Here is a 26,135-nt window from a genome sequence, read left to right as displayed (position 1 = left end):
CAACTTTTTTTATTTACCAAAATATTTAAACTTTTTTATTATTTACCAAAATATATAAAAAAAACCAAAAAAAAACAAAACCTGCAAAAAAAAATCTGACAATGTACTGGTCACCCCAATGGTATTGACGGCACCAAAGGGTAATTTTATTTATAAATTTAAAATTTTTTGTAATATTTGTGTGTTTAAAATTTATGTAATGTATATTATAGTTATTTTATTATTTTATTTAGCATATATATTTTATAGTTATTTTGTTATTTTATTTAACATATATATTTTATGAAATATATTTAGAATGAAAAAAAAAGTTAAAGTACATTATATGTTGATTAGGGAATTTTTTTATGAAATTTACTTATGAATTTGAAATTAAAATTTTTGGAAAATAGCATTAAAAGAAAAATGACAAAGAAGTATATTTAAGAAAACATAAAATACGAAAAGAAAAAACGAGAATTGTATATTTATCGAAAATAATAAAATGCGAAAAAAATGCGAAAAATGTACATGTAATAAATGTAAAACATAATAAATTGAAATAATGTAAAATTATAAAATATAAAATAACGATTATTTTGATTTTGATTTTTTTTTATTTTTCTCTCTTCAGCTGGGTAGAGGTGGTATAAATAATACCAGTGGTGCCGCCAATGGTATTGGCACAATTGGTGCCGCCAATGGTATTGGCACCATTGGTGCCGCCAATGTTTTGGCACCTTTGGTGCCGCCAATACCATTGGGGTGACCAGTACATTCTCAGATTTTTTTTTTGCAGGTTTTGTTTTTTTTTTGGTTTTTTTTAATATATTTTGATAAATAAAAAAAGTTTAAATATTTTGATAAATAAAAAAAAGTTGTAATATTTTGGTAAATAAAAAAAAATTGTAATATTTTGGTAAATTTTTATTTTTTTTATAATATTTAGGTAAAAAACCCATCTTGTATATATCAACATATATATATAATACAGAACAGAAGAGTGGCTGTTTGCATCAGTCACGGGTCACTTTGATTGTATTTATTTATTTTTTTTAAATTCAGATATTTTGATTTATTGGTGACTTCTTTAATTATTCCTTTCTAATTTTATATAATTTTATTTCAATTCGTTGCCACATCATTCATAGATATTATTATTATTAATTAATTTTTACGGGTAAATTATCAAAAAAGCCATTTTTTTTCAAAATTTACCGAAATGGGCTCTTTATGTAATTATTTACCGGAATGGTCCGTTTTCCGCGAAATCGCGTCCACGTCAGCGCGATGTCAGGGTACGCGCCAGGAAATCGCGTCCACGTAAGCGCGATTTGCTGACGTGGACACAAATCGCCCCCCCTAGGACGCGATTTGCTGACGTGGCATGAACAGTTTATGTTTTTTAGCTTGGAAAACTTTGTAAGGCCATAACTTTTCGCTTGGTTGTCCGATTGAGACGAATTTTTTTTTGATTTCGAATAAATTTTCGAGATCTATGTGCTGACAAACTGCCGAAGGTGGTTTTCCGCAATTTTCGTCGAAAAAGATCCATTTTTGCTCCTAAATTTCGATTTTTTTCGGTTTAAAATTGAATTTTGAAACATTCAAATAATTATTTTCCTTATTTATTTGAAGTAAACACCGGATTTTTTTTTACAGAATTGTTGTATTATTTTTTGATTTGACACGTGTATGGAATAGGTCCGATAAATCGTTAGAACGTAAGTAATATAATTAAGATAATAACATTATTTTTATAATATGTCAATTAATTTGTTTAGCTTAGTTGGTTAAGATGCTTGCTCTTTTCCCTTAAAATCTTGGTTCAAAAAAATACAATATGTCAATCAATTTTTTTTGAATCAATTAACAAGAGCAAACATCTTAATCAACTAAGCTAAACAAATTAATTGACATATTATAAAAATACTGTTATTATCTTAATTATATTACTTACGTTCTAACGATTTATCGGACCTATTCCATACTCGTGTCAAATCAAAAAAAATAATACAACAATTCTGTAAAAAAAATCCGGTGTTTACTTCAAATAAATAAGGAAAATAATAATTTGAATGTTTCAAAATTTAATTTTAAACCGAAAAAATCAAAATTTAGGGGCAAAAAAGGATATTTTTTGACGAAAACTGCGGAAAACCGCCTTTGGCAGTTTGTCAGCGCGTAGATCTTGAAAAGTTATTCGAAATCAAAAAAAAAATTCGTCTCAATCGGACAACTGAGCGAAAAGTTATAGCCTTTCAAAGTTTTCCAAGTTAAAAAACATAAACTGTTCATACCACGTCAGCAAATCGTGCTTACGTGGACGCGATTTCCTGGCGCGTACCCTGACATCGCGCTGACGTGGACGCGATTTCGCGGAAAACATACCATTCCAGTAAATAATTACATAAAGGGCCCATTTCGATAAATTTTGAAAAAAAAAGAGTTTTTTTTGGTAATTTGCCCATTTTTTACATACTAGTCATTTTACTTAAGGCCAGGATACAATCAATAAATTTTTAGTTGGGAATGAACAAAAAAATTGTGTTAAAAAACTTAATATATTTTTATTTGAATCGATTACTGATTCATTTAGTTTGATTAAATAAAACATTAAAAATTCATAAAAATATTAAAATTCAATTCAACATTTTTTGATCCATACCGATTTTTAAATTAATCAATCTAATGCTTTTCTTCGAACCAATATCCAAAAAGTTCCTAACCCAACAAGTTCTAGCGGAGTTTCAAACAACAGAGATAAGCGAAACTTATGAAGCAGCAGATTTGTTTTGGTCAAGACATGAGAACGCAACAATATGGAATTTAAGTTCATATCAATGTCAGTTAAAACATTGGAGTATATAATATAATGTTACATATAACATCAAACATTATGTAAATTGATAACTAGTTTTCCTTTGGAGCAGGCATTAACCTATGCCTTTCCTCTGAAGAATTACCCCCAGAAAACTTCTCTTCTGCGAGCAGTGACTGTAAGTCACTACCGTTGGCCAAGCTGTTGAACTCGACTGCTTTAGATGGGAGTGTAGGGTAACGGCGTTGACAAAAGGTCATCAATCTTTTGATTGATTGCAAGTATTTCCGAGTTGTCTCGTCATTCATTATGTGTGCAACACTGTTGGTGTAGATCTTCTCACGAGCTGAACGTTCGTGGATACCAACCATAGTGACACCAATTGGCCAGGGTGCATTACCGATAGCCAATTTAATGTACTGGTCCATTGCGGCTAGGTAGTCCCGCTTCATGCAACACTCAACCACCACCAATAATGCTTGACGGATATCATCGGGAAGAACCTGTAATTAGAACATAACAGGCAAATACTTAGTTTCATAAATGCAAAGTTTTTCAAGTGAAGCCTTAAACAAATGAATTTAAACATAGGCACACACACAAAGAGAGGATACCCACAGATATGCTTCGATGTCTCACTTTGTCCCGAGTTAAAGGCCATTTAAAGGTTGTCAACTAAAAATACAGGAATAGCAGATCACCATATCGGTTACCAAGTTAACTAAGGTGCATCTTCCCTAGTTTTCATGCCTAGAGTGGAGAAGACATGGAAAACGAGTCTCCCGTTTTTACTATTGTGAACTGTTGTAAGTAAAATTATCTAAGGGTGATGAAATAAGTAAACTTCCCGACCATTAACAAAGCATTAAACCACAAGGAACTCTAATGGTTTCGAGTAAAACGACTTCAAACAAGAAATCGGGGATTTAGAGTAACTTCATAACATCTAGCACAGCATCAGAGACAAACTCGTGGCATCATACTGAGGCAGTATTTAAACAGAGCTTCGATTATTGAAGAGAAGATGCAAGTTTGCTTAGTCACTGCAGAGCAACCTATCAAGACAAAAGCTACCGAGCGTGCTTTGGCTTTAAATCAAAACTAGAAAGCAGCCAGTCAGAAATAAAAAGATGCGGCTGTTATATATGAAATAGAAAACCTTGATAGAAGATGAAGCTCCTATTTGAGTTAAACAAGTTTACACTTGACTTCTATTTAACAAAGATCCCGTGAACAATTCTTCATTATTACTTATCCGAAATCGTCTATTGTTAAACAGGTTCATAACTCTCATAAGTAGAGCCTTGACCTATATTCAGAAAACAAAAAAAAAACACACACACACACACATCGCAGATTATCAACATGATTTGGTGTTGCCAGATTCCATTTTTCATATTTTTTTTCTTCCAAGTACCTACCCCTAGCGGCTATGTTGAATGTTGAAAAGGCATAAATCTCGAAATAATGGATAGGGTGACTAGTGTTAAGGAATGCAAGCAGGGAAACTTGAACTGAAAATGTATATCAATGAAATACTTTGATGATCTTAAAGGACAAAACGATGATGAATTCAATAACCCTTTACCACTTTGATCACAACAAACAAGAATACCAACTAGAAGATACAAAATACAATGAATATAAGGAAAGAGCAGCCCCAGATCAAGCCATGAACCTCTAATCTTGATGCAATAATTAGTCTAATTCTCATTGATTCCATTTTCATTTCAAGTAAAAGCTTAGATCTTTTAGTTAGAAACCCTATTACTAAAAACGAAAGATCAGAATTGAAAACAATGTAATCATTCAAGTCACAGCATAAAATGGCCTTTACCTTCTTCCTACAAAACTTGAACAAGGGATTCAAATAACGAGCGCACTGCTTAAACGTGGCGACCATGGACTTGCCTTTCGCCGTCCTTTTCTCAGCCTCGCCCATCTCATCCAGCTCTTGATTCCACTCATTCAACAACCTCTTGAAAAACACCAGAATCTTATCTTCACCACACAACTCATCGAAATTCGCCTTCATTCTTTTCAAGTCCTTGTCCATATCGACTCCGCTTGATCCACCATCACCACTCAGCTCTTCTTCTCCGCCGCCTCCATCCCCGTCCTCTCCTCCACCACCTTCCTCCCTATCCTTCCTCTTCCTCTCGCTCACGATCCCCGTCTTCTGCCGCTTCCGCAACTCCGCTATGTCTCTCAAGAAATCATTAGTTTGACCCTCGGTCATATCGCTATCGACTTCGAAAAGTCCAGCTTTTAAGACGTACTTCAACCTGTCGAGACGAGCCGCATCGTCTTCCCCAAAAAGAGTGACAGGCTGTTTGAGGAACCGAAGTCGGCGAATGACTTCTTGCTTCGGAAGGTCGAGGTCATCGATATTTCGTTCATCGGTGAGGGATTTGGAAGAACCGGCGGCGGAAGTCGCGGTCGCGGAGACAGTACTGGAAGCGGAAGGATTGGATTTAGCGGAAGCGTCGTTCGCAGCGGAGGAAGAGGCGTTCGATTGACGGCGAGATTTAGCTTCGAGTTCGCGTTTTTCTTGCTCGCGAAGCTTCTGGATTTGCTTCTGCTCAATCTCGGAGCGTTTAAATACGCGCCTGCCGCCGGTTTCCTGAGCTAAGCTTTGCCGCTTCTTGAGAAGCTCTTCTTTGAGAAGATCCATTTAGGGTTTTAAGTTACGGTTATCGCCGAAGCTTGATTTTGAGTTTCGTCAAATACAAAGAACACGACGGGCGACCGCTATCTTTCGATTGTTGACCACCCGGTGAATAGTTAAAGGTCAAATTCTAGTTTTGGTCTCTATTATATTAGAGTTTAGAAATTAGTCCACATTTTAATCAAATTACAATCCATTATGGATTCGGAGTGGATGCATATAGATATTCTAGATATCCATTATCCGAATATTTATTGCTTATTCAAATAGCATATGCATATTCGAATTAAGATATTAAAATTCACTAGTTACAGAATGCTTATAATCCTGATTATAGATATTTTTTGATAATAGTATTTAATTTTGATTCAAATTTAGATAGTAATTCTTGAATAATTTATGAATAACAAATTATTTTGGAATTTAAGCAAATTTATGGATTCTAATAAAATATTTATATGTAAGTGAAATATTCTAAAATAATTTTGTATTAACAATTTAATCAGAATAATTAACCATATTTTATAAAATTAGGAGGATCAAATTATGTGATTTTAAAGTACAAGGATAAAATATCAAATTCTAAAATAAGAATTTGACCATATTAAAACCGGACCCGACTAGGCTCCAATTGTCAAATAATTTGGATTTTTCAACTCTAAACCAAATATCATGGGCCTAAATGTCCCAATCTAGTCCACTAAGGCCCGTGATTAGATCCAAAAAACCTTCTTGACTTTGCAGTGTAATAGAGATTTCAAGGATTCAATTTTGCACCACCACTCCGGCAGCCCTGCGTTTCATTAAGCTTCAATTTTCTGACCGGCGATCCGTGACAGAGAGATGACGACGATACGCCGGTTTTGCTGCAACGACCTTCTCTGTTTTGCTTCCGTCAATCTCGACCATTTAACCGAAACCGTAAGCTCTTGAAACTCTTTTTTTTTTCTTTTTAATTTTATGAATCTCAAAAGCAAATGCTGGGACGAGTTTTTGAATTTGTTTCTAGTAATGGTAATTGCTTGATTATTGTAGTTTAATATGTCATTCTACATGACGTATTTAGCTCGATGGCCCGATTATTTTCAAGTAGCTGAGGGCCCTGGCAATCGAGTGATGGGTTACAGTAAGCTCTCCGTCCACCTCTTTCCTTTATCTTTTTGGTTAAAATATGCTCTAATTCCCTTTACTCTTCCTACATTTGCAATTTAATCCTCATACTTTTATTTCAATTTCAAGGAATTTAGTTTTTTTTTTGTTTTAATTTAAAACTGCAAGTATTGTAAACACGGTTACAATTCTTCTGTGAAATTGATGTTCGTTATAATATCAGTTATTTTTGTTGGATGGCTACCAAATGAATATTTTTTATTTCAAAATGATCACACTAGCGAATTTAACAAAAGGATTTTAACGAAGTTGATAATCGGACTTAGAATTTTGAAATTTGTAGAGGGTCTAAATTCTAAATTTACAAAGAGTACATGGACTTAAAAGTATATTTTTACCTATCTTTTTTCGAATTAGATTGTTAATCTGAAACTAGAACTCTCATAACCGGTTTCTAATTATCATGTTCATTACAGATTTTTAGAAGTTTGCCATGTTGAAGATTTAAATTTGAAGTGGGATATGCTTCTTATTAGCTATGCTGTTTTGGTACTGTATCTAAATTTAGTACCTTTGAAATTGTTGCAGTTATGGGAAAAGTTGAGGGGCAAGGTGAGTCTTGGCACGGTCACGTAACAGCAGTCACCATTGCACCCGAATATCGCAGGCAGCAGCTTGCTAAGAAACTGATGAACTTTCTTGAAGAAATCAGTGATAAGATGTAAGATTGGTGTGCAATTTATTCTTTGCTTTATCATGAATTTAGAGGGCATTACAAGATTTGAAATCACCAAAGTTTTATGTTTTCTGATAGCATTTTAGATATAAGTTTGCACCATGCTTTGCTCGTTGTCTTTGATGAAAATAATACAACTTTCCAAACAAGCTTTAAGTTTTTTGTTGAAATTGTGAAGAGCAAGTACTGACACAAGCATAATCATAAGCTTCATTTGGTACTTTTGTGTAGAACTAGAAAATCTTCCTTTGAAACTAACATGTATTTCATGTATATTTTGGGTTTATTAGAGCAAAGTATTTTCACGCCATGCATTTCTAGCGTTGAGCTGACTTCGATTAAGTGATGCTTGATAATTTTCTCTTGATAAGTACTTTCTTTGGTAAAAGTACTATAGAGGCCCTTGTACTAGGAGCTGGATTACATTTTGCCCCTCTACTAAAACATGGGCAAATTAGTCCTTATTCGTTTGGTCAAAGAGTAAATTGGCCTTTCTGTTAAAATTTTATCCATTTTTATTGTTAAAAATTGGTCCCTGTACGTCAGCACGAGGTACACGTGACATGCTATGTGTCATTTTTGGTTATACTGTCAACCATGCCAATTTTTAATAGAAAGGATTAGTTTACTCTTTGATCTAATGTGTAGGGACTAATTTGCCCATTTTTTTAGTAGAGAGGGCAAAATTCAAATTGACACCCAGTACAAGGGCCTTTATGGTATTTTTACCTATTTTCTTTTCATTCGGTTTTGATGACATTGTGACATTGATTAGTACATTCTAGTGCTTTTTAAATTGAATAATCTTTTACCTCTAATGGAACCAAAGCATCAATCATCATATTTAAGTTGCGTTCCAAGTAAAAACGTCTCCTGGTGTCTTTACTCTTGTTCTGTCTTCAGTCATCAATAAAGAAGTCTCTTTGGCAGTGACAAGGCATATTTTGTGGATCTTTTTGTGAGGGCTTCTAATACACCAGCTATAAAGATGTATGAAAAGGTAATAGTGTCACATTACACCCTTCTTGCTTTCCCTTCGCAGTTATCCGGATTCTTTTTCTTCTGTTCTCAAAACACAGCTTTCCCTTGTAAAATGTAATTCTGCATGTTTCGTATTTCCTTTTTTACAGCTCGGATACGTAATATACAGAAGGGTACTACGTTATTATTCCGGAGAGGAAGATGGGTTAGGTAAGTGGAATGTTGCATTATCCTTTCTCGTCCCCACACACATACTGTGTCTTATTCGATTTTGTGTTTTTTTTTTCAAGATATGAGGAAAGCATTATCGAGAGATGTCGAAAAGAAATCAATGATTCCCCTAAAACGGCCGATTAGACCTGATGAATTGGAGTATGATTCGATTTAGATCCACTTTCTCTAACTGTTTACTATGTTCATGTTTTTATCTTGGAAGGGAAAAGTAAGTGGGTTGTTTCTATATGTGGTAGATAGCATTATCTGTCATTTTACCTTGTATTATTTGTAACTATTAAAAGCATGCATCTTTCTTGTCATGATATATTAGAAAAAAAAAGAAGAAGAGTAAAGATTGGTAACGTGGTAGTTTTTCTCAATTTGATCTGAAAACTTAAATTCCATTAAAGTATAATAGTGCGGTATTGTGAGATTGCACTACATTATCATTTGAAATTTTTTTATAACTTTTATAACTTTATTTAGGGTCTGCTTGGATTCCCAGACGTGTTTGGCTAACAGAGTGTAATTATATTATAATTCCTCACATTTGATGGTATAAATTGTAATTATATGGTTAAATAATTTATATATATTTTAGAATAATTATTTTAAAATTTTATTAGTATGATAAAAATAATTTCTCAGCAAGTAGTAAAATTAAAATCAAATTATCATATTTATTATGTTAGTCTAAAAAAATAGTTGATATCACGATTAGTAATAAAAATGGCAAGAAAAATAAACATTATATGCAATTTTATTTAATTGTTCTAGTGTTTATTTGTTGGGTTATCCCCTCTTCAATATTTAGCATATGTTCATTATCATCATTTATTGGCCCTTAATCGAGTTCTTCATTTGAATTTGAATAATATTATCAATATTTCTTTCTTCCATGTACTCTACGAAGTATGGATCATCTTAATTTTACTTATGATTGAAGTTATGAAATATGCAACATGCTAGTATGATCTAACATTTTTTATATGCTATATTAAGGTGATGTTAATATGGTAAATATATTTTTTTAAACAAATGTTTTTTCAACTACGTTTTGAAGTCTTGAATGTCTCAAATTAAAAAGTTCATGAGCTGTCTATTGTTCTTGTGTTTGTCACCATTCTTTTAAATGGTATCATACCCCACGATATGCTGGAAGAAAATATTTCTATTTGCATAATTAACATCGATGTTCTAATATTTGAGCTCACAATCTAAATAATTTGTAACTTTAATTATAAAAACTTATATAAACTTATTTTAGAGAAATATTTATACTAGGTTATATTTTTTTTCCTAATATTTAAAAGTCAAAATTCATATAAAATTTATAATATATAACTTTTATAAAAAAAGGTTTTGTAAATTGTCTAAAAATTTCATAACACTTCTTATAAATAATACATTTTTTTATATAAATAAGTTATAGGAAAAAACTATAATTCTTATATGAATAAGTATATTATTCTTATAACATGGACGCTATATTCGCTTTTAACTTTTTATAATTAAATATATTATAATAAATATTTTTATCACAATTTTAGAAATTTTTAAATTTTTAAATAATTTTTTATTATAACTTTATAAAATGCAAAAAAATATTTTTAAAATTTAAGCTTTTAGGATTTATAATATAATAATTTTTTGGTTATAATCATCTCAAACACTCATGAGTGTTCTTGCTTATAGTATAATTTTTATAACATATATAAAAATATTTTTTAAAATTGAATTTGGATATAATTATCTGCGTAATTACTTCAATTCTCACCCTCCCTTAAGAATTGGAAAGTGTAATTGAGGTGCTCCAATTACACCTAATTCGGAGTTACCAAAACGTACCATTACACTCAAATCTAATTACTAAGTTGCTTTTCAAACACTACCTTAATTTATTTATAAAATTTTCAAGTGATGATTTGGTACAATCATAGTGCTTCATGTAATCACACTTTAATGGAATTCAAGTTTGAGGGCTAAATAGAAAATTTTGTTAAGTTTTAGGGCTAATGTGGGGATCAAGATGAACAAAATTTTAAATTTAATTGCTTTATCTAAAAAAAAGGGCACACGTCTACAGTTTACCCTGGATTATTTTTAATCTATAAACTATATATTGAAGGAAAGTCTAGTTTCCTAAGGCCTTCTTTCATGATTAGAAATGGTTAAGCTCGAACCGCCTCAGGGATTTTGAATCAATTTGTTCTGAGTAGAACAATTTTTTTTGTTTGAAAAGTAGATGGGAGATGGGGTGGATTTTCTCTTTTGAATGGTGGGTATCGAATGTCTACGATAATTATTTGCTCCATCTCAACCCGCTTCACTATATAAGATTATCATTTTATTTTTGTATATATAAACTATTAAAAAGGTAAAAATGTAATAATTTAAATATTTTTTGAAGAATTATATTAAATATTTATTTGAATTTATAAAGATTGAAAATATTAGAGATGAGTAGAAAAAAATTAAATTGAAACAGAGCAATGTGAGGTGAAGATGGATGCATCCAATATCCATAAAAGTGATAATAGTTTTGAAGATTAAATAACCATAGTTGAGCAGGGTGGATGGCGAAGCAAAACGTGCCAATTACTTTAGTAATATTCACACCGCCTTACTCCATTGCCATCTCTATACATGATAAGCATACTATATTTTTTTACCTTATAATATAAATAGTCAATTCTATTGTTCTAATCTATGATCATAGGCATTGTAACCATTTTTTTAAATATTAATTTTATTATATGTTATTATTATATCTGTTCTTTTTTATATCGTATCTAGAACTACGCATAATTCATTCTCAATCTTTAAATAAGAATATAATATACTTCAGTGCATTTAAATAAATCGAACTCTTGATAATCAATTTTCTTTTAATACATAAAAAATTATGGGTTTTTTATATAATGTTATCCTTAGGGATAACACTAAAGAAAAATAGATGTCCTATATTTATCCAAAGGAATGGTTGTAGTGGTCCAAATTCTGACAATGGATTTTTACACAATCGAAATTATTATTATTATTATTATTATTATTATAGCCAACAACGAAAAATAATTTTTAGATTTGAATATTTTTATTTAAAAATATTTAAATATAATTATGATTTTAAGAGAAATTTGTTAAAATATATTATAAAATATATTAAATATTCATCTTCAATTCATGTAATGTTGAGCCAAAAATAATTAAATAATAAATAGTTATTTTTTCTATAACTGAAAGTAAAATATAAAAAAAATAAAATAAAATATTTTAATTTTTTAAATGGTAATATAAAAATTGAAAATGCAAGTTTCACTGAGACCGTTGGATCAAACTGAACGGTCCAAAAGCCTATAGTCTAAATACCAGGTCCACGTGCACATCACGTGATACCTTCTATCCTACAAATAGTCATTTATTAAAAAATAAATGAAAAAAAAGTGCTTAAATTTGATATGATGATGTCACTGAGGTTTCCTTTCTTGTTTTCTCAGCCTACTAACCTGCCTGGCAGTGGCAGTTCCTCTCAGAACAATCACCGGACCACCCCTCGCTCACGGTTCTCTGCCACATTTGCTGCCGCCACCGCCGCATCGATAGGAGCTGCAGCTGCCGCCGGCGTGTCTGTCGTCTCGCAGAACCCGAACCACCCGTTCTTCCAACACGCAGCGAATCTGCTCTTGCCGAATAGTTCTTCTCTCCTTTGGGCCTCGGTCTCTCTCGCCGATGGATCGGCTCCCGTCGTTGAACCGAAGAGTGGGGTTTCTTTCCCGGCGGTTCTGGGAAGTTCCCTTACACTCCTTGGTGTTGGGTTGAGGAAAAAAAGCATCCTGGGATTGAAGAACATCGATGTCTATGCATTCGGTAACATATAAATTTCTCTTTCACCTTCTTTGAAAGTATCTGTTTTTTTTTTCTTTATTTGATTCTTCGTTTCTGGTAATGCATATTTGGATCCACTTGGACACTTTAGTTTAGGATTATCCTGGAATAATGGGTAACATGCAAGGATTATCCCAAGCTTGCACGCAATAATTTATAGAATTTAATGGTATTATTTTTTGGTAATTGAATGATGAGCTACAAATTCAATCTGGGTATGGCTTGAATGCTTCGGGTCCAAGTCTTGTGCACGGAGAAAACAGTTCTAGGAGAGCTTTGTCTCCCGTTTTAGAGGTCTGGTCTGGCTCTACTTTGGATTTTATCGGAATTCAATACGGGTAGAGGGTATTATACGAAAAAAAAACTAAATGTAGAATATAGATTGAGCTACCAAAGCAAAACGCTTTTTAAGGGTGGAAAATGCAGTTTCTATATGTGGGTAATTTGGTGTTCTTTTGCAGGTGTTTATGCTAATGGGGATGATGTAAAGAAGTTTTTGAGTGAGAAATATGGGAATTTATCTACTTTTGAACTTAAAAACAGTAAAGATTTTAATAATGATCTTATGGAAGCTGATATATCCATGACTGTTAGACTTCAAATCGTCTACAGCAAATTGAGTATCAAATCCATACGAAGCGCTTACGAAGAAACAGTCGGAAGCAGACTCCAAAAGTTTAGTGGATCAGATAATAAAGAACTACTTCAAAGGTAAACTATGCTTTTAACTATCAACATTTTACCAATTGGTAGAGGTGGTAGCCACCTCACCGCCATTCCATAGGTGTAAGAAAATAAGTTCAAACCTCGAGAAGTGCACTTGTTGGTTGAGAGGGCTTTACCTTATTCACTTCTAACTTGAAAGAGATTAGTTTGGAGTCTAATGTGGCTTGAGATATCTTTGATTTACACAAAGAAGGGGAAAATTCAACTATCAACATCTACCTAGTGATTGGGACATTTCGGTTTTGGTTCATAACCTGAAATTCATATGTTAAATTAACAGCTTTGTTAAATTTCTGAAGTTGAACACCACAGCATTGCACTAACAACATCTCATTTCTTCAAAATTTTTGTTTTCCATCTGTTTCGAATCTTGTTCCTTGTCCTAGTTTCTGTTTCAATAATGTTAGTTCAATGTCTTGTATGGTTCGATTGCAGGTTCACTTCTCAATTCAAAGATGAATATAAACTACCAAGAGGATCTTTGGTAGAGCTCTCAAAGGAGCCAGGCTATGTACTTAAGACAATAAGTAAGTTGTTCGTTGCATATTTTATCTTTAAATTAGACATAAGAAGCTATCCTTTTCCAATTTTCCTGCATTCTGATTCAGTGGAGATCAATTCCTCTGGTATTTGCATCAAGTGTACATTATTCCCTCTGTTTTTCCTTACTCAATGCCTATGAATCTCCATTTCTTCATTTTTGTTGAAATACTGCGCCTCACACATTTATGGTGTGGAAGTGGGGATATAGCCCACGAAAGTACTTGGGGAAAAAATTTAGCATGCTTATGTCAGACCTTTACTTGTATTCAACACTCACACCCGGACCTTTTTAACCCATTTCCTCCGTTTTCTTTTACACAACTGTTATCAATCTTCGATTTCTCATTTTTCTTAAAGTACCGGTGTCCGATGCATTTATGGGTTTATGACTCTAAATGTGAACGAATTTGAAAAAAATTAAACATACCCTTGTTTGAACTCATACTTGCATATAACACTCGAACATTCACAGCATGATTAGAAACTACTGTGTTTTGCTTGACTCGATAATTTGTTTTACATTATATTATTATACCCCTATTTTTTTTTTTTCATTTTGAAAATGGTGTAGTTGATGGAAAAGAAATAGGAAGTATAGAGAGCAAACTCCTATGTAGATCAATATTGGATTTGTACATTGGTGAAGATCCATTTGATAGACGAGCCAAGGATGATGTTGATCTGAATGTTGCTTCTTTGTTACAACAAAAGTAGATACATTATGACATTGATGATGGAGGGTTCATAAAAAAAAAAAAAAAACTAAAATCCTCCTCCTTTCACCCTTTTGTTGGTTCTTATGTTTTATCCACCTTTGGGGAGGGGGGGGGGGGAGGGGGGTTGATTATTTAAGACTTCTTTCATTCATGAAGAAGATTGCTCCATGTTAAATGTTACTCTTGAGAGATTTGAAACATTTGGTAGTGTTATTTATATCCCTCACTCCCAAAACAGTATAGACATAACATGATTTTCTTTTGAACAATTTTATTATAGATTTTTATCATATATGCTCTTTTTGACTCAAAGTTTAGAATTACCTATCGTCTCTCCTTAGCCCATAAACAGGAGTATAGTGTGTTTCAGCGCACTTGAATCCACGTCCTGCTGGATTGGCAACAATATTCATGCTAGTTGAGTTATCAATGTAGACATAACAAGACATAACATGATTAGTTAAGTATTGCTTTTGTTTTTATTCTTGTTTCTTTTGAAACAAAAGAGCTTTTATGGGATACAATGTGAGCTAATAATAGTATTCTATATACCTCCACCATATATATTACAACAATTCAAATATGAGAATTCAAAGTTTTCAAGGCTTTAACTTGATTATATCGTTACATTGTCAAACATAAAAAGTTCCTCTCTTTTTTGCATAGCCCTAATCATTTACATTTTTTTTAATTTGACTTTGATATATTTATTTTAGTTAAATTTAATTATTAATCTTTCAAAAAAGAGTCAAATTATTATTTTTAATGGGAATGCTGACTAAAACATTTATCTTTTAAGAATTTAAGCATGAAAATTAGCATGGTAGTCTAAAAGTTATAAAAATTTATAAAAATTAGTGCATAGTACATATGAATTGATATGCGGGTTGAAATGTTTTAATATTTAACTTTTATGTTAGTTTTCTGTTAAAAAAATAAGTTTGACTTTTTTTGAAAGGTTAGATGATCAAAATTGAATCTTTTTAAAAAGTTGAGAGTTAAATTTAACTAAAAAATTAAATGATAAATTAACAAAAAAAAAATTGTAAAAATTGAGGCTAAATTTGACAATATATATTTTTCTTTTTTTAAAAATGAAAATTAATTATATATATTTAGACCAAGTTCGAATTTTGGAGTCTACGTTGTTGGAAAGACTTTACCCTTGAATATCACTCTCGACTCGAATGGGACTAGATTCAAATTGTTAAACGAATAAAGACACTTGGTGTAAATTTCCCAATTTGGGCTAAAACCCCCAACCTCTTTTTAACTCTTTTAGGCCCCCTCCTTTCTTTGATATAGTGATTGAATCCATTAGCCCAAATTACCAATATGTGAATATCCTCACCCTAATAGACCAAAATGCACAGTTGTGCAAATGAATGATGTTGTTTGCAAAAACAAATCCTCCAACTTTTATTCACATATATGTCAATCTACTCTTTTGATGAATTGAAGATTATCATTCAACCCCACAACATTGCATTCTTTAGGTCTCCAAGAAAAAGAAAAATACAGCCTTTAATAAAGGCATTAACTAATTAACTTTGCAGGTTTTGAATATGATGCTAAATCTTCCCACAAGGTGAAAAGAAACAAAAATAACCACGTATGCAACTAAGGCAAAAGTGGCTTTAATCTTAAGATGTGGTGTAGAGGCAGCTCACATCGTCTCGCAATTATGTGGTTAGGGATTCAATTTTTGCTCATAAGAATGAAATACGTTTCGTGGCTAGCCGTTCACCTCTTTGAAGAGCTCCCACGATAAAGGAATTAGTCATTGCGACCGGCGAGATAACCTGGTTTTGGGCAATAGTCACTTTTGAAACAAATGGGATAAGGGGGAGTAGTCGGTTCGGTTAATAACCAATCAACTTATATATTAATTAATCTAATTGAACCAATTTAACATAGGTTGGTTTGATTAATCAAGTCGATTACATCGAATTTGATTGTACGAACGAAACTAGAAATTTTTTTAGGGGTTGAGATTAAATTATATATTTATATAAGAGCAAAATGCAATTTCACCACTGTATTGGTTTTTATCTTTATAGATTTCAGAAAGATTAAATCAAAACATTATCATTTTTAGAGAGCCAAACTATAATTTTATCTTGTATTAACTTATAGTTTTATATATTTTGAGGATTTAAAGTAGAATTTTCTAATTTTAGGGATCAAAGCCGTTGCTTACCTTTTCTTTGCCTCTTATTTGGTTGGCTTTTGGTTAAAAAAAACTATATATTACATATGCTTATATTATAAATATATTTTAAAAATAAAAAAAGTATTATATATTAAAAGTCAATTAAGCGAGCCTGATCAATTATAAAAATTAATTATCATAACCGACTCAACCGAATTTATTTGACTAAAAACTATTGATTAAGTCAATTCTTTTTATATCTTCCATATATATTTTATAATCTATGTTCGAAATTCATGATTATTCTTAACGATATAGTTTTTATTGTTCAAATTTATGTTCTTTCCTTAATAATACAATGTACCTTACTACTACATTTAACACTTATTGATATTAATTAAGTCGATTCAAACCAATTTTTACTCACACCTACCTTATTTCGTTTGCTGCTTCGACTAGTCCTCCTCGGATTCAACCCATGGCAGTGTCACTGACCCACCTATTTCACCTTGTTTCCACTTAAGAATTAACCCATGCCATTAAAATTGTACCATGCAAAGAAAAGGCATATATAGTCATATAAACTTATACAGATATTTCTTTTAGGGTGGGTTTAGATGAGTAGTACGTTTACTTGCGGTTAGTTTAAAAATAACGGTGACGATGAAATTAAATACTATAACGATACTATAACGTAAAGTAAAAAATAAATTAAATATATTACACTATACTCAATCGTCAATCTAAATTCACCTTTAATTTTATTTATTTTCATATTTAGGGTTTAGAATATATATAAGAGGGCAACAAAATCATAGTATTTTGGCCTTCCGTACGAAGAAAATTGGACAATGGCCGATATGGCCCCATTTTGATGCATATATTTTAAAACTTTGCAGAGAATGATATTCATTGAGCATTCATCATGTAATGCAAGATACATCTTGTCAAGTATGGTTTTCACATTTATTGCCCTGCAAATCATGGCAGGTGAAAGATCATGTCCCATACATACTAAATAGTATCATATTATTTTTTAAAAAATTAAGTAAGAGGAGGATATCTTCGTCTAGGGTATGTGACTGATTTCATAGAAAATTGAAAGTACTACTTATGGATTAATTACTAAAAAAATTGGTGGTGAGACTCGAACATTGGTTCTTTGTCAAAATATTAATAAATAGTTAACTAATTCAACCAATCTATGCAAAAACTATGATATCTATTTATGTAAATGTATTGTTCTCTTTTAGATGTCATTGAAGTCAAGGGCAATGGGAGAGGGGGGATAGGGGCTCTGCACCTCGAGAATTATATTTTTTATTTTTAAAATATATAAAATTACATTTTAACTTCATTTTCATTGGTTTTAGCTTTTATTAAAATTTATAACATAATTCCGTTGCTTAAAAAATTTCTTTTGGGGCTTTTGCTCTCCGGTGTCTCCCGCGTTCTGAACCTATAATTTTTATAGAAACTTCCAACTTTTTTTTAAAATTTGAAACCATTGATAACGACTCTCGAAACTATTATGTGAATTGTAATCTTTTTCTTTTCGACCTTTGTATCAATAGATAGGATGAGTAAATTTGAAATTTTTATTTATTTATTGAATTTGTGAGAATGACGCTAAGATTTACAATGAGCCATTAAAAAATTTCTTTGGATACCCTGTGAATCTACAGGGACTTGTCTGCTATGTTGGCCACATCTAACATTTATAAAGGTGAGGAGGACTAGGATGCAAATTTTCCCTCAAAAAGGGCATTAAAGAAAAAGAAAGCCGAAGCCAAGCCAAGCCGAAGTGGAAGCCGAGGTTGACACTTCCCGTAAACCGAGAAGAACACGTGCAAGGACAGCCCTATACACGTAAGAATCTCACTGCCAAACAGAAAAATAAATAAATTCTCAGTAAAAAAACGTTTTTATTTTTTAAAAATTTTAAAAATGAAATTCACACACAAAGAACAACCGAAACAACACTCTGCGTGTATATATAAAAGCTTCCTCGAAAGACCCAACTCGCTCTGCTCACTCACTACCGATTTTTAACTCACTCTCGACTCAGAGAGTCCAATTGTAGCAAATCGCAAAAAGGTTTATAGTTTTCCTTATCACTGCCGGTAATGCTTTCCGGCAGCAAAGCGTGAACAGAAAATCAAGCTTTCTCGTTGTCGCTTTCTAAAGTTTTTTTCCCTCTGTTGTTTTCGCGCGGAGAGGAAGTGCCTGAAAATGGAGCTGAGTAAGGTGACTTTGGAGATCTTCACGAAACTGGAGCAGAAATGGCTATCGCACTGTGAGAAAAGTGGTAAGAAGGTTCGAATCTTGAGCATTGACGGTGGTGGAACCACCGGCATTGTAGCTGGTGCTGCTCTTATCCACTTAGAAGACCAGATCCGTCTCAAAACCAGTGACGCACATGCTCATATTGCTGATTTCTTCGATTTGATCGCTGGCACTGGCGTCGGTGCTGTTCTTGCTGCCATGATCTCTGCCGACGATGGAACCGGTCATCCTCTTTTCAGTGCTAGGGAAGCTGTTGAGTTTATTACTCAAAATAACTCCGAGCTTTTCAAAGTTAATAAGCTCGCCGGAGTTCTTCGTCGTCGGGAAAAGTTCAGTGGTAAGAGCATGGATAAGGCACTGAAGGAAATGTTTAAGAGAGAAGACGGAACGGTTTTGACACTCAAGGACACGTGTAAGCCTCTACTTGTTCCTTGTTTTGACCTCAAGAGTTCTGCTCCTTTCGTTTTCTCACGCGCCGACGCTTCTGAATCACCGAGCTTCAACTTCGAGCTTTGGAAAGTGTGCCGCGCCACGTCAGCCACTCCTAGCCTCTTCAAACCTTTCCCGTTGACATCTATAGATGGCAAGACCTCATGCTCCACCGTTGACGGTGGTTTGGTCATGAACAACCCTACCGCCGCGGCGGTCACGCATGTTCTCCATAACAAGAGAGATTTCCCGTCGGTTAACGGCGTGGAGGATCTGCTGGTTTTGTCTATAGGCAACGGTCCGTCGTGCGGAAGGTCAAAGGTCCATAACAACGGTGAATGTTCAACTTCTTCCGTCGTCGACATTGCGCTTGACAGTGTCTCGGAGACGGTGGACCAGATGTTGGCGAACTCTTTCTGTTGGAACCGTACAGACTACGTTAGAATTCAGGTATGCTGCATATACATTACATATTTTCCCTTTTCACTCCTATCGATGCTCTGTTTGGTTCCTTAGAAAATTATAATTTTCCTCGACTTTCGCGATAGCCAAACAGATTCTTAATCGTGAATGTAACTTCCACAGGCAAACGGAGTGGAGACTGAAAATACGGTGGGGCCGAAAACGGAGGCGATACTGAAGGAAAGAGGGGTTGAATCGTTACCGTTTGGCGGGAAACGGTTACTAACGGAGACTAACGGAGAGAGAATCGAGTGCTTTGTGCAACGCCTTGTTGCTACCGGCAAATCCAGCCTTCCTCCAAGTCCTTGCAAGGAATCAGCCGTTAGCCCACTTGCCAACGGCCGTTAGTTACTCTTTTCTTCAAAATTACTTTTTTGTCCTTTATTTCACTCTTTTAACCGCTTGTAATCAACCTCCTCAACCTTTTTTTTTTTTACTCTTTAACTGTTCCCTACTTTAAAGTAAAAAAAATAAAAAAAGCTTCGAATTAATTAGTAATTTAGTCAAATCAATGTCTCCGTTGCTGGAGAATCAATTAATTAACATCGTCACGTTAATGATAAATTAAATGACACGTCATTATTTTTAACTTTTGTCCGATAGATCAACAAAAATGCCATTATCAATCAATAATTTTGTTATCATCACTTCTAAGTATTATTATGCTTTTAAGTCAAATTAAGTGAAAAATGTTGTTTTAAATTTTTAAAAAGCTTTTTAATTTATTCTAAACATTAAATTAATAATTTATCTTTTTAAAAAATAAGATATTTGTACTAAAAATCAAATTGTATTTTATTCTCTTTACTTAAAAAATAAACTATTAATTCATAAACTAGTTTTTTCTATTAAAAATTTTATCTATTTCTATCATAAAAAACTAGCGTAGCTAATGAAATAACCAGAAAATTTACCCATGATGTGTTAGGTGCTTTCTAATAATAAAAATGAATGGAATTTGTATCAAAAGAACCCAACATACTCTTTAATCTAATATATATGTATAGACTAATTTATTTATGTTTTGAGCAAATAGAATATAATGTAATCTAACTCTTAATCCAAAGACTTCTATTGTAATTTAAGTGTAACCTGAATAAGAATCCTTTTATATTAGTAATTACTATTTTGAAAATATCTGGCTCATAATATATAATGATACCATTAAATATTTATGTATTTAGCCAAAAAATATATTATATATGTGACGCTTTAGTAACAATGTTGATGTCAATCGAGTTAAAACTCGATCAATTAAAATAACATATTTAAATATATTATACCTATAATAAACTTTTCATATAATATTTTAAAATTATTGAATTTAAATAAGTGGTCCTCAAAGCAATAAGGACTCATAGTTATTATTAGATTATAAACCAACAATTCAACTTGAAATGTTCCAACCTTAAAATGATTTAGTTCCAAATTAGTTAAATAATTAATTAAATGACTCAAACATAAAAATTCCGAAACACAAATAACCCAAGCATAAAATCACTCAAACTCAAAATTAATGAGTGTTTTTGTGAATCTATTTCTTATAGAGGCTAATTCTCCTATTTATATGACACGGTTCCTAGATGTGACGTACTAGATAGGTCCTCATTTATGCCAACACGTACCATGTTCTAAGGTCAACACGTGGTCATTAAGTGTGGGTTTGCTTGTATGTTGATACAAACCCACCGTGTGGGAACTCATATAAGCAAACTATACATATTGCCACTATTGCAGTAAAGAAGATCGGGTCGACCCTAATCGAATAACAAATCGGTAATTACAAACACTATAACAAACCTAAAAATTTTGGGAGTTTGTAGGAAATTGAAGAAATACCACTCAGTTTTCCCAAAAGTAAAAAAGTAGTACCACCCTGATAGATACAGCTTTTTTCCTATATGGCTGGGGACTGAAATGAAAAATAAAATAAAAATCTATGCTATTTTGGTGTAACAAGTGGTACACAGGACACCAGAGTGTAAGATGAGTGAGTTGATAGGGGAGGAAAGTGGGGAACATGTTACTTCAGTAGTAGTTACAAGGGATATCCTACACATCAACCTGTATAGTAAATAAAGTAAAAAAGAGAAAAAGTAACCCATTTATTTATTAAATTTTCTCCTCAATCATTTCATTTCACTTCACTTTTTTTAGCTTTCTCTTATAATTATATCATCCAGCCATCTTTTAAGGAGTTTAAATGTTTTTTTTAAGTAATGTTTGGGATTGAAGTGATGTAGATGAAAATTTAGATCTTGTATTTCAACCTCAATTTATTGAAATGTATGAAGGGTTTTCGTCTTAAATTTATTATGATTTTGATTGGAATTGTTGAAAACACCACAATATCTTACCTCCATTTATGGGTCAGACTCATATCAACTATGAAAATTTTCACTGATAATTGTATCATCAATTTGTGTTGGATCTAATACTAAGGAGTTCAATGCTCCTTAAGTATAGCCTCGAATGTGAGTATCGTAGATGAAGAGAACAAAACTACGAGTTTAATGAGGTCTTAGCTTGACCGCAAGATTGAGAGTTTGAGAATTGTAAGATTTCATATTCGCGTCTCACCCTATAAAATATGAGAGGTTCTCTACACAAATTTATTCCGATTATAATTAGCTACTTGTTAAATTTATTATTCGATTCAGTACTTATAATAAGTGATTTGACTTAAAATTATTCAATGTAGATATATATATTTAAAAATCAATAAAAACTTATTTCCGATTTTAAATCCGACTCGACTCAACTCAGGTAAGTTTGGTGGAGGATTGAAGCTTCTCTCGCTTTCACTCCCTGCGTTGACAAATGACACAATCCCACTGTTCTTTTTACATTAAAAACAATGGTCCCCTCATTTTGTTGCCTTGTGGTGCCTTCCCTTTTTGGTTCACGAAATTTCATTTTTCAAAGTGTACTAGGGATTTATACTTTCAATACTATACCTATTTTTATGTAAGGTAAAAGTATTATGAAGATTTTCGTATTAAGAATTAAATTATATTTTTTTATTTAAAAGTAGGTAAATTAATTTTTACACGTTACATTGAAGAGTAAATTGATCATTTTTATTAAAATTTTTATCTATTATTATTGTTAAAAACTGTCGTAGTTAACAAAATAACTCCATAGTTACATGTGGTACATCATGTATACCTTATGCTGATGTATAAGGACCAGTTTTTAATAATAAAAATGGATGAAATTTTAAACAGAAAGATCAGTTTCTTCTTTAATCTAACCAACAAGGACTAAGTTGCTCATTTGTTTTAATAGAGGAATAAAATGCAATATAACTCCTAATACAAGGACCTTTATGATATTTTTACCCATTATGTAACAGTTTAATTCATAAATGTAATTTAATATGTAAGTTGGGGTTTGAAAAGAATTTTGCAAAACGGGAGGGGGGGGGGGAATTGACTAACTTTAACTATAATATTCATGACGATATAATGGTGGAACCCTTATGCCCTACGCTATTCGGTTGGCCAACCTGTTTGATGTCCACTCTCCTTTGCTCTCGTGTTATAATAATATTCTCGATTATCAAATATGAATAAAAAATACATTTATATAATAAATAAAATAAAATTTCACTTGAAATGGTAAAATAGAAATGTTAATTCTAAATTCAAATATTATTATTTGTGTAATTTTTATATAAAAATAAAAAAATACTGCTAAAATAATGTAATTTATTTTGTAAAGCAATGATATTTTAGTAATTACTTAACTGAGTTGATATTTGGTTGACTCGTGACACCAACTCAATTACGGTACTTTTTGCACATTTAAAATTTAGCTTCTTTACCCTTTTGATTTAATAGTTGAAGTCTAATTGATAGAACCAAAAAAAAAAGAATTTCGTTAAATTGAGTTATGCGACAATTTGTTTACTATTCAATGGTTTATCAATATAACTATACTTGTTATACATATAAATTTTAAATTTATTTAATATTTCTGTCATATCAATTTAAAATACATTCTATATTAATATATATTTAATGATTAATTTGTTTACATAAAATAAATAGTTACAATTTTTAATTTATTACAATATTAACATGCATAATCTACGTAAATAAAACATGAAATATGACGTTGAATAACTAAAATTAATCTTACCTTTATCTTGTTTTATATATTTGTTGGAGTGACTCTTTGTGGAGAAGTTTTCAAAATATTGTCTAATGGGTAGATGGTAAAAAAAAAAAAAAACCTCGAACAATGTCAAGGTGTTGTCTTTGGCGGGGGTTTTGTTCCTCGACATGGTAGAGAGCCCAAGTGCCTTATGAGGCCAGTCGTGGGCGTGGGTTCACAGACTTGGGAGCACCTCAGTTGGTGAAGATTTGACCTATAAAGCTCAAGGGAGAGGTGTTATTATAGTGCGTGATATAGTTATAAAAATCAATTGTGCATGAAGAGACTCGAATCATCACCAACTTAAAGCTTATTATTAACCACTTACTTGCAATCATAGTATCACTTTGAGCTATGTACGACCTCTTATCTTTAAATGTTCTCACTCTATGAACAATACATAGCTCTAGATAAAAGTGAAAAACAAAACCCCGATATAATCATGAGCCAATACTTATCATTACTAGAGATTTATTTAAATGCCCGATAGACGAAATTTTAAAAACTTCTTCCAAAAAAATCCAACCTCCAAATGTAATTAGTTTCAACATTATTTTTGTGCTTATTGCTTGAATTATAATCATTGAGTTGGTAGAAATTGAAAAACCTCTACAGAGGAGTGGGTTTTTTGGACCCGACATTGTATACATAATAATTCTATTTTTTTTATTAAATTCAGTGCTCCGATTCCATTTCTGTTTTCTTTTCTCGAAAAACGATGTTGTGTTCTGAAAATAGATCAAGACATTCATTTTAACGTAAGAAAAAGTGACAAAAATGCTTGTATTCAGTTATTATCCTTAATTTGATTGGTATAAAATTGTTGTTAATATAATAGGATGTAAGTTCGAGTATCTTAAAGCACATTATCCTCTTATTTATAGATTGAGGAGGGACTATAAATAATTTTAAGTATTGTTTAAAAAACAAAAAAAAAAAACCCAGTTAATATATGCTTTAGGTTGGATTATTGTATAATATTTGAATTCATCGTTGAGTTACTTTGACAGTTTCATCAATTTAATAATTATATGTAGCCTTTAATTATGCTTTAAAAAAAACTACTAATATTTATTTATAAGTTTCCACTTTCTTTTGTTTTACTCTTGATAATATGTCATGCAACAATTATATACAAAGGGTGACACCATGAAAGTAGGCAAGAAACTTGGCACCATTGATTTGGTCGAATTATCTTCCAAGCCTTTAACATTTATAATTTTATAATAATAAAATGGTAAAATTTTTATTTTTGTCCCTTAAAAATTTTATAATCCAATTTCCCCCCTTGATTTGGTAGAATTATCTTTTAGGCCCTTAACATTTGTAATTTTATAATTAATAAAAAAGATAAAATTTTATTTTAACCCCTAAAAATTTTACAATTTAATTTCAGCCGCTTCTAGTTTCACCCTTGAATATATATAGGGTATGGTACAAACAAAATTCATATATAGATTCTAGAGATAAATCAACTTTTATTCCTTCAACATAGCAACTTTTCTCAACTTGGACCCTAATCTTTTTCTTGGCCTAAACTTGGATTCCGTTAAGGTGTGATGATGTGACATTTTGAGACTATGTCATATCATCACTTAAAATTTTTTTAAATAATAAAATCTAAAAAGTATCAAAGAATTTATAAAAAAAATAAAAATTTTCAAGTGATGATGTGGCATAATCTCAAAATCCCATATCATCATATCTTAACGGGCTCTAAGTTTAAGGACCAAATTGATAAAAACTACTAAATTTCGAGAGTAATATAGATAAAAAATTACAAAAATTAAAAACTAAATGTTAGTTTATCTCTATGGCTATAGGGGTTAAAAAATAATTAAAATTAGTCTCTTTTCTTTTTAGGGTTAGTAGGCTTTTTGCATCATTTAATTATGGGTGCTTGTTTTAAAGGGAATTTGTTGTGATTTATTTTATTCCTAAAGTAGATTCGAGCACTACCATTTGTTCATAAAGCTAAGCTTAGGAAAGCAATTAAAAGAAATTAATTATATCCCCTCTATTTGATTTGAGTTCTCCAACATAATGGAATCAATTGTTTAGGTGCATGTGTATATATATACACCCTAGCTACGTTAATTTATTATATAATACAATCATAATAACAGATTTGGCCCCTGATGTTTATTCTTTTTGTCACTTGATCGTCATAGTTTTTTTTATCATTTTAGTCTTCAGCCTTTTAAATTTAGTTAAATTATTGTTTTTGACGGAAAAACTTATCGAACTATCAAAATTATAACTATGCT

At 31.8% G+C, this 26,135-nt stretch overlaps 4 protein-coding genes across 5 annotated transcripts; 3 read left to right on the top strand and 1 right to left on the bottom strand.

Annotated features, from left to right (window-relative positions):
- Positions 1–2,786: 2,786 nt before the first annotated feature.
- LOC121219915 (pre-mRNA-splicing factor 18) lies at positions 2,787–5,474 on the bottom strand. Its single transcript, XM_041098671.1, has 2 exons — positions 4,638–5,474; positions 2,787–3,303 (listed from the first exon to the last, which is right to left on the bottom strand). Exons 1-2 carry the CDS (start codon positions 5,472–5,474, stop codon positions 2,893–2,895), a joined length of 1,248 nt encoding a protein of 415 aa, XP_040954605.1. The 3' UTR covers positions 2,787–2,892.
- LOC107936482 (N-terminal acetyltransferase B complex catalytic subunit NAA20) lies at positions 5,454–8,960 on the top strand. 2 transcript variants are annotated; one of them, XM_041098672.1, is made up of 7 exons: positions 5,454–5,590; positions 6,213–6,389; positions 6,504–6,594; positions 7,167–7,299; positions 8,245–8,314; positions 8,445–8,505; positions 8,586–8,960. In XM_041098672.1, exons 2-7 carry the CDS (start codon positions 6,312–6,314, stop codon positions 8,681–8,683), a joined length of 531 nt encoding a protein of 176 aa, XP_040954606.1. In that variant the 5' UTR covers positions 5,454–5,590; positions 6,213–6,311; the 3' UTR covers positions 8,684–8,960. The 2 variants fall into 2 exon arrangements, with proteins under 2 accessions (XP_040954606.1, XP_016724702.2); XM_016869213.2 differs by lacking the exon at positions 5,454–5,590 and having other exon boundaries at positions 6,169–6,389.
- A 2,983-nt stretch (positions 8,961–11,943) lies between these two features.
- On the top strand, positions 11,944–14,671 carry LOC121219914 (fatty-acid-binding protein 1). Its single transcript, XM_041098670.1, has 4 exons — positions 11,944–12,378; positions 12,858–13,107; positions 13,558–13,649; positions 14,237–14,671. Exons 1-4 carry the CDS (start codon positions 11,970–11,972, stop codon positions 14,377–14,379), a joined length of 894 nt encoding a protein of 297 aa, XP_040954604.1. The 5' UTR covers positions 11,944–11,969; the 3' UTR covers positions 14,380–14,671.
- Positions 14,672–18,139: 3,468 nt separating this feature from the next.
- Positions 18,140–20,201, top strand: LOC107936507 (probable inactive patatin-like protein 9). The gene is made up of 2 exons (XM_016869248.2): positions 18,140–19,698; positions 19,834–20,201. Exons 1-2 carry the CDS (start codon positions 18,766–18,768, stop codon positions 20,056–20,058), a joined length of 1,158 nt encoding a protein of 385 aa, XP_016724737.2. The 5' UTR covers positions 18,140–18,765; the 3' UTR covers positions 20,059–20,201.
- The last annotated feature ends 5,934 nt before the right edge of the window (positions 20,202–26,135 follow it).

This window comes from Gossypium hirsutum, chromosome D08 (assembly GCF_007990345.1).
Source record: "Gossypium hirsutum isolate 1008001.06 chromosome D08, Gossypium_hirsutum_v2.1, whole genome shotgun sequence".
Lineage (NCBI taxonomy): Eukaryota > Viridiplantae > Streptophyta > Magnoliopsida > Malvales > Malvaceae > Gossypium > Gossypium hirsutum.
The sequence above is the reverse complement of the archived record's forward strand: the minus strand, read 5'-3'. Positions and strand labels throughout refer to the sequence as shown.

What these genes read in the sequence shown, in the direction of transcription:
- LOC121219915 (XM_041098671.1), bottom strand. Translation starts at nt 5,474, where the DNA reads ATGGATCTTCTCAAAGAAGAGCTTCTCAAGAAGCGGCAAAGCTTAGCT. An exon ending in TCAAGTTTTGTAGGAAGAAG is followed by an intron (nt 3,304 to 4,637) that starts GTAAAGGCCATT and finishes TTCTAATTACAG; the next exon opens with GTTCTTCCCGATGATATCCG.
- LOC107936482 (XM_041098672.1), top strand. Translation starts at nt 6,312, where the DNA reads ATGACGACGATACGCCGGTTTTGCTGCAACGACCTTCTCTGTTTTGCT. An exon ending in TCGACCATTTAACCGAAACC is followed by an intron (nt 6,390 to 6,503) that starts GTAAGCTCTTGA and finishes TGATTATTGTAG; the next exon opens with TTTAATATGTCATTCTACAT. An exon ending in GAAGAAATCAGTGATAAGAT is followed by an intron (nt 7,300 to 8,244) that starts GTAAGATTGGTG and finishes TCTCTTTGGCAG; the next exon opens with TGACAAGGCATATTTTGTGG.
- LOC121219914 (XM_041098670.1), top strand. Translation starts at nt 11,970, where the DNA reads ATGATGATGTCACTGAGGTTTCCTTTCTTGTTTTCTCAGCCTACTAAC. An exon ending in AATAAAGAACTACTTCAAAG is followed by an intron (nt 13,108 to 13,557) that starts GTAAACTATGCT and finishes GTTCGATTGCAG; the next exon opens with GTTCACTTCTCAATTCAAAG. An exon ending in CTATGTACTTAAGACAATAA is followed by an intron (nt 13,650 to 14,236) that starts GTAAGTTGTTCG and finishes AAAATGGTGTAG; the next exon opens with TTGATGGAAAAGAAATAGGA.
- LOC107936507 (XM_016869248.2), top strand. Translation starts at nt 18,766, where the DNA reads ATGGAGCTGAGTAAGGTGACTTTGGAGATCTTCACGAAACTGGAGCAG. An exon ending in CAGACTACGTTAGAATTCAG is followed by an intron (nt 19,699 to 19,833) that starts GTATGCTGCATA and finishes TAACTTCCACAG; the next exon opens with GCAAACGGAGTGGAGACTGA.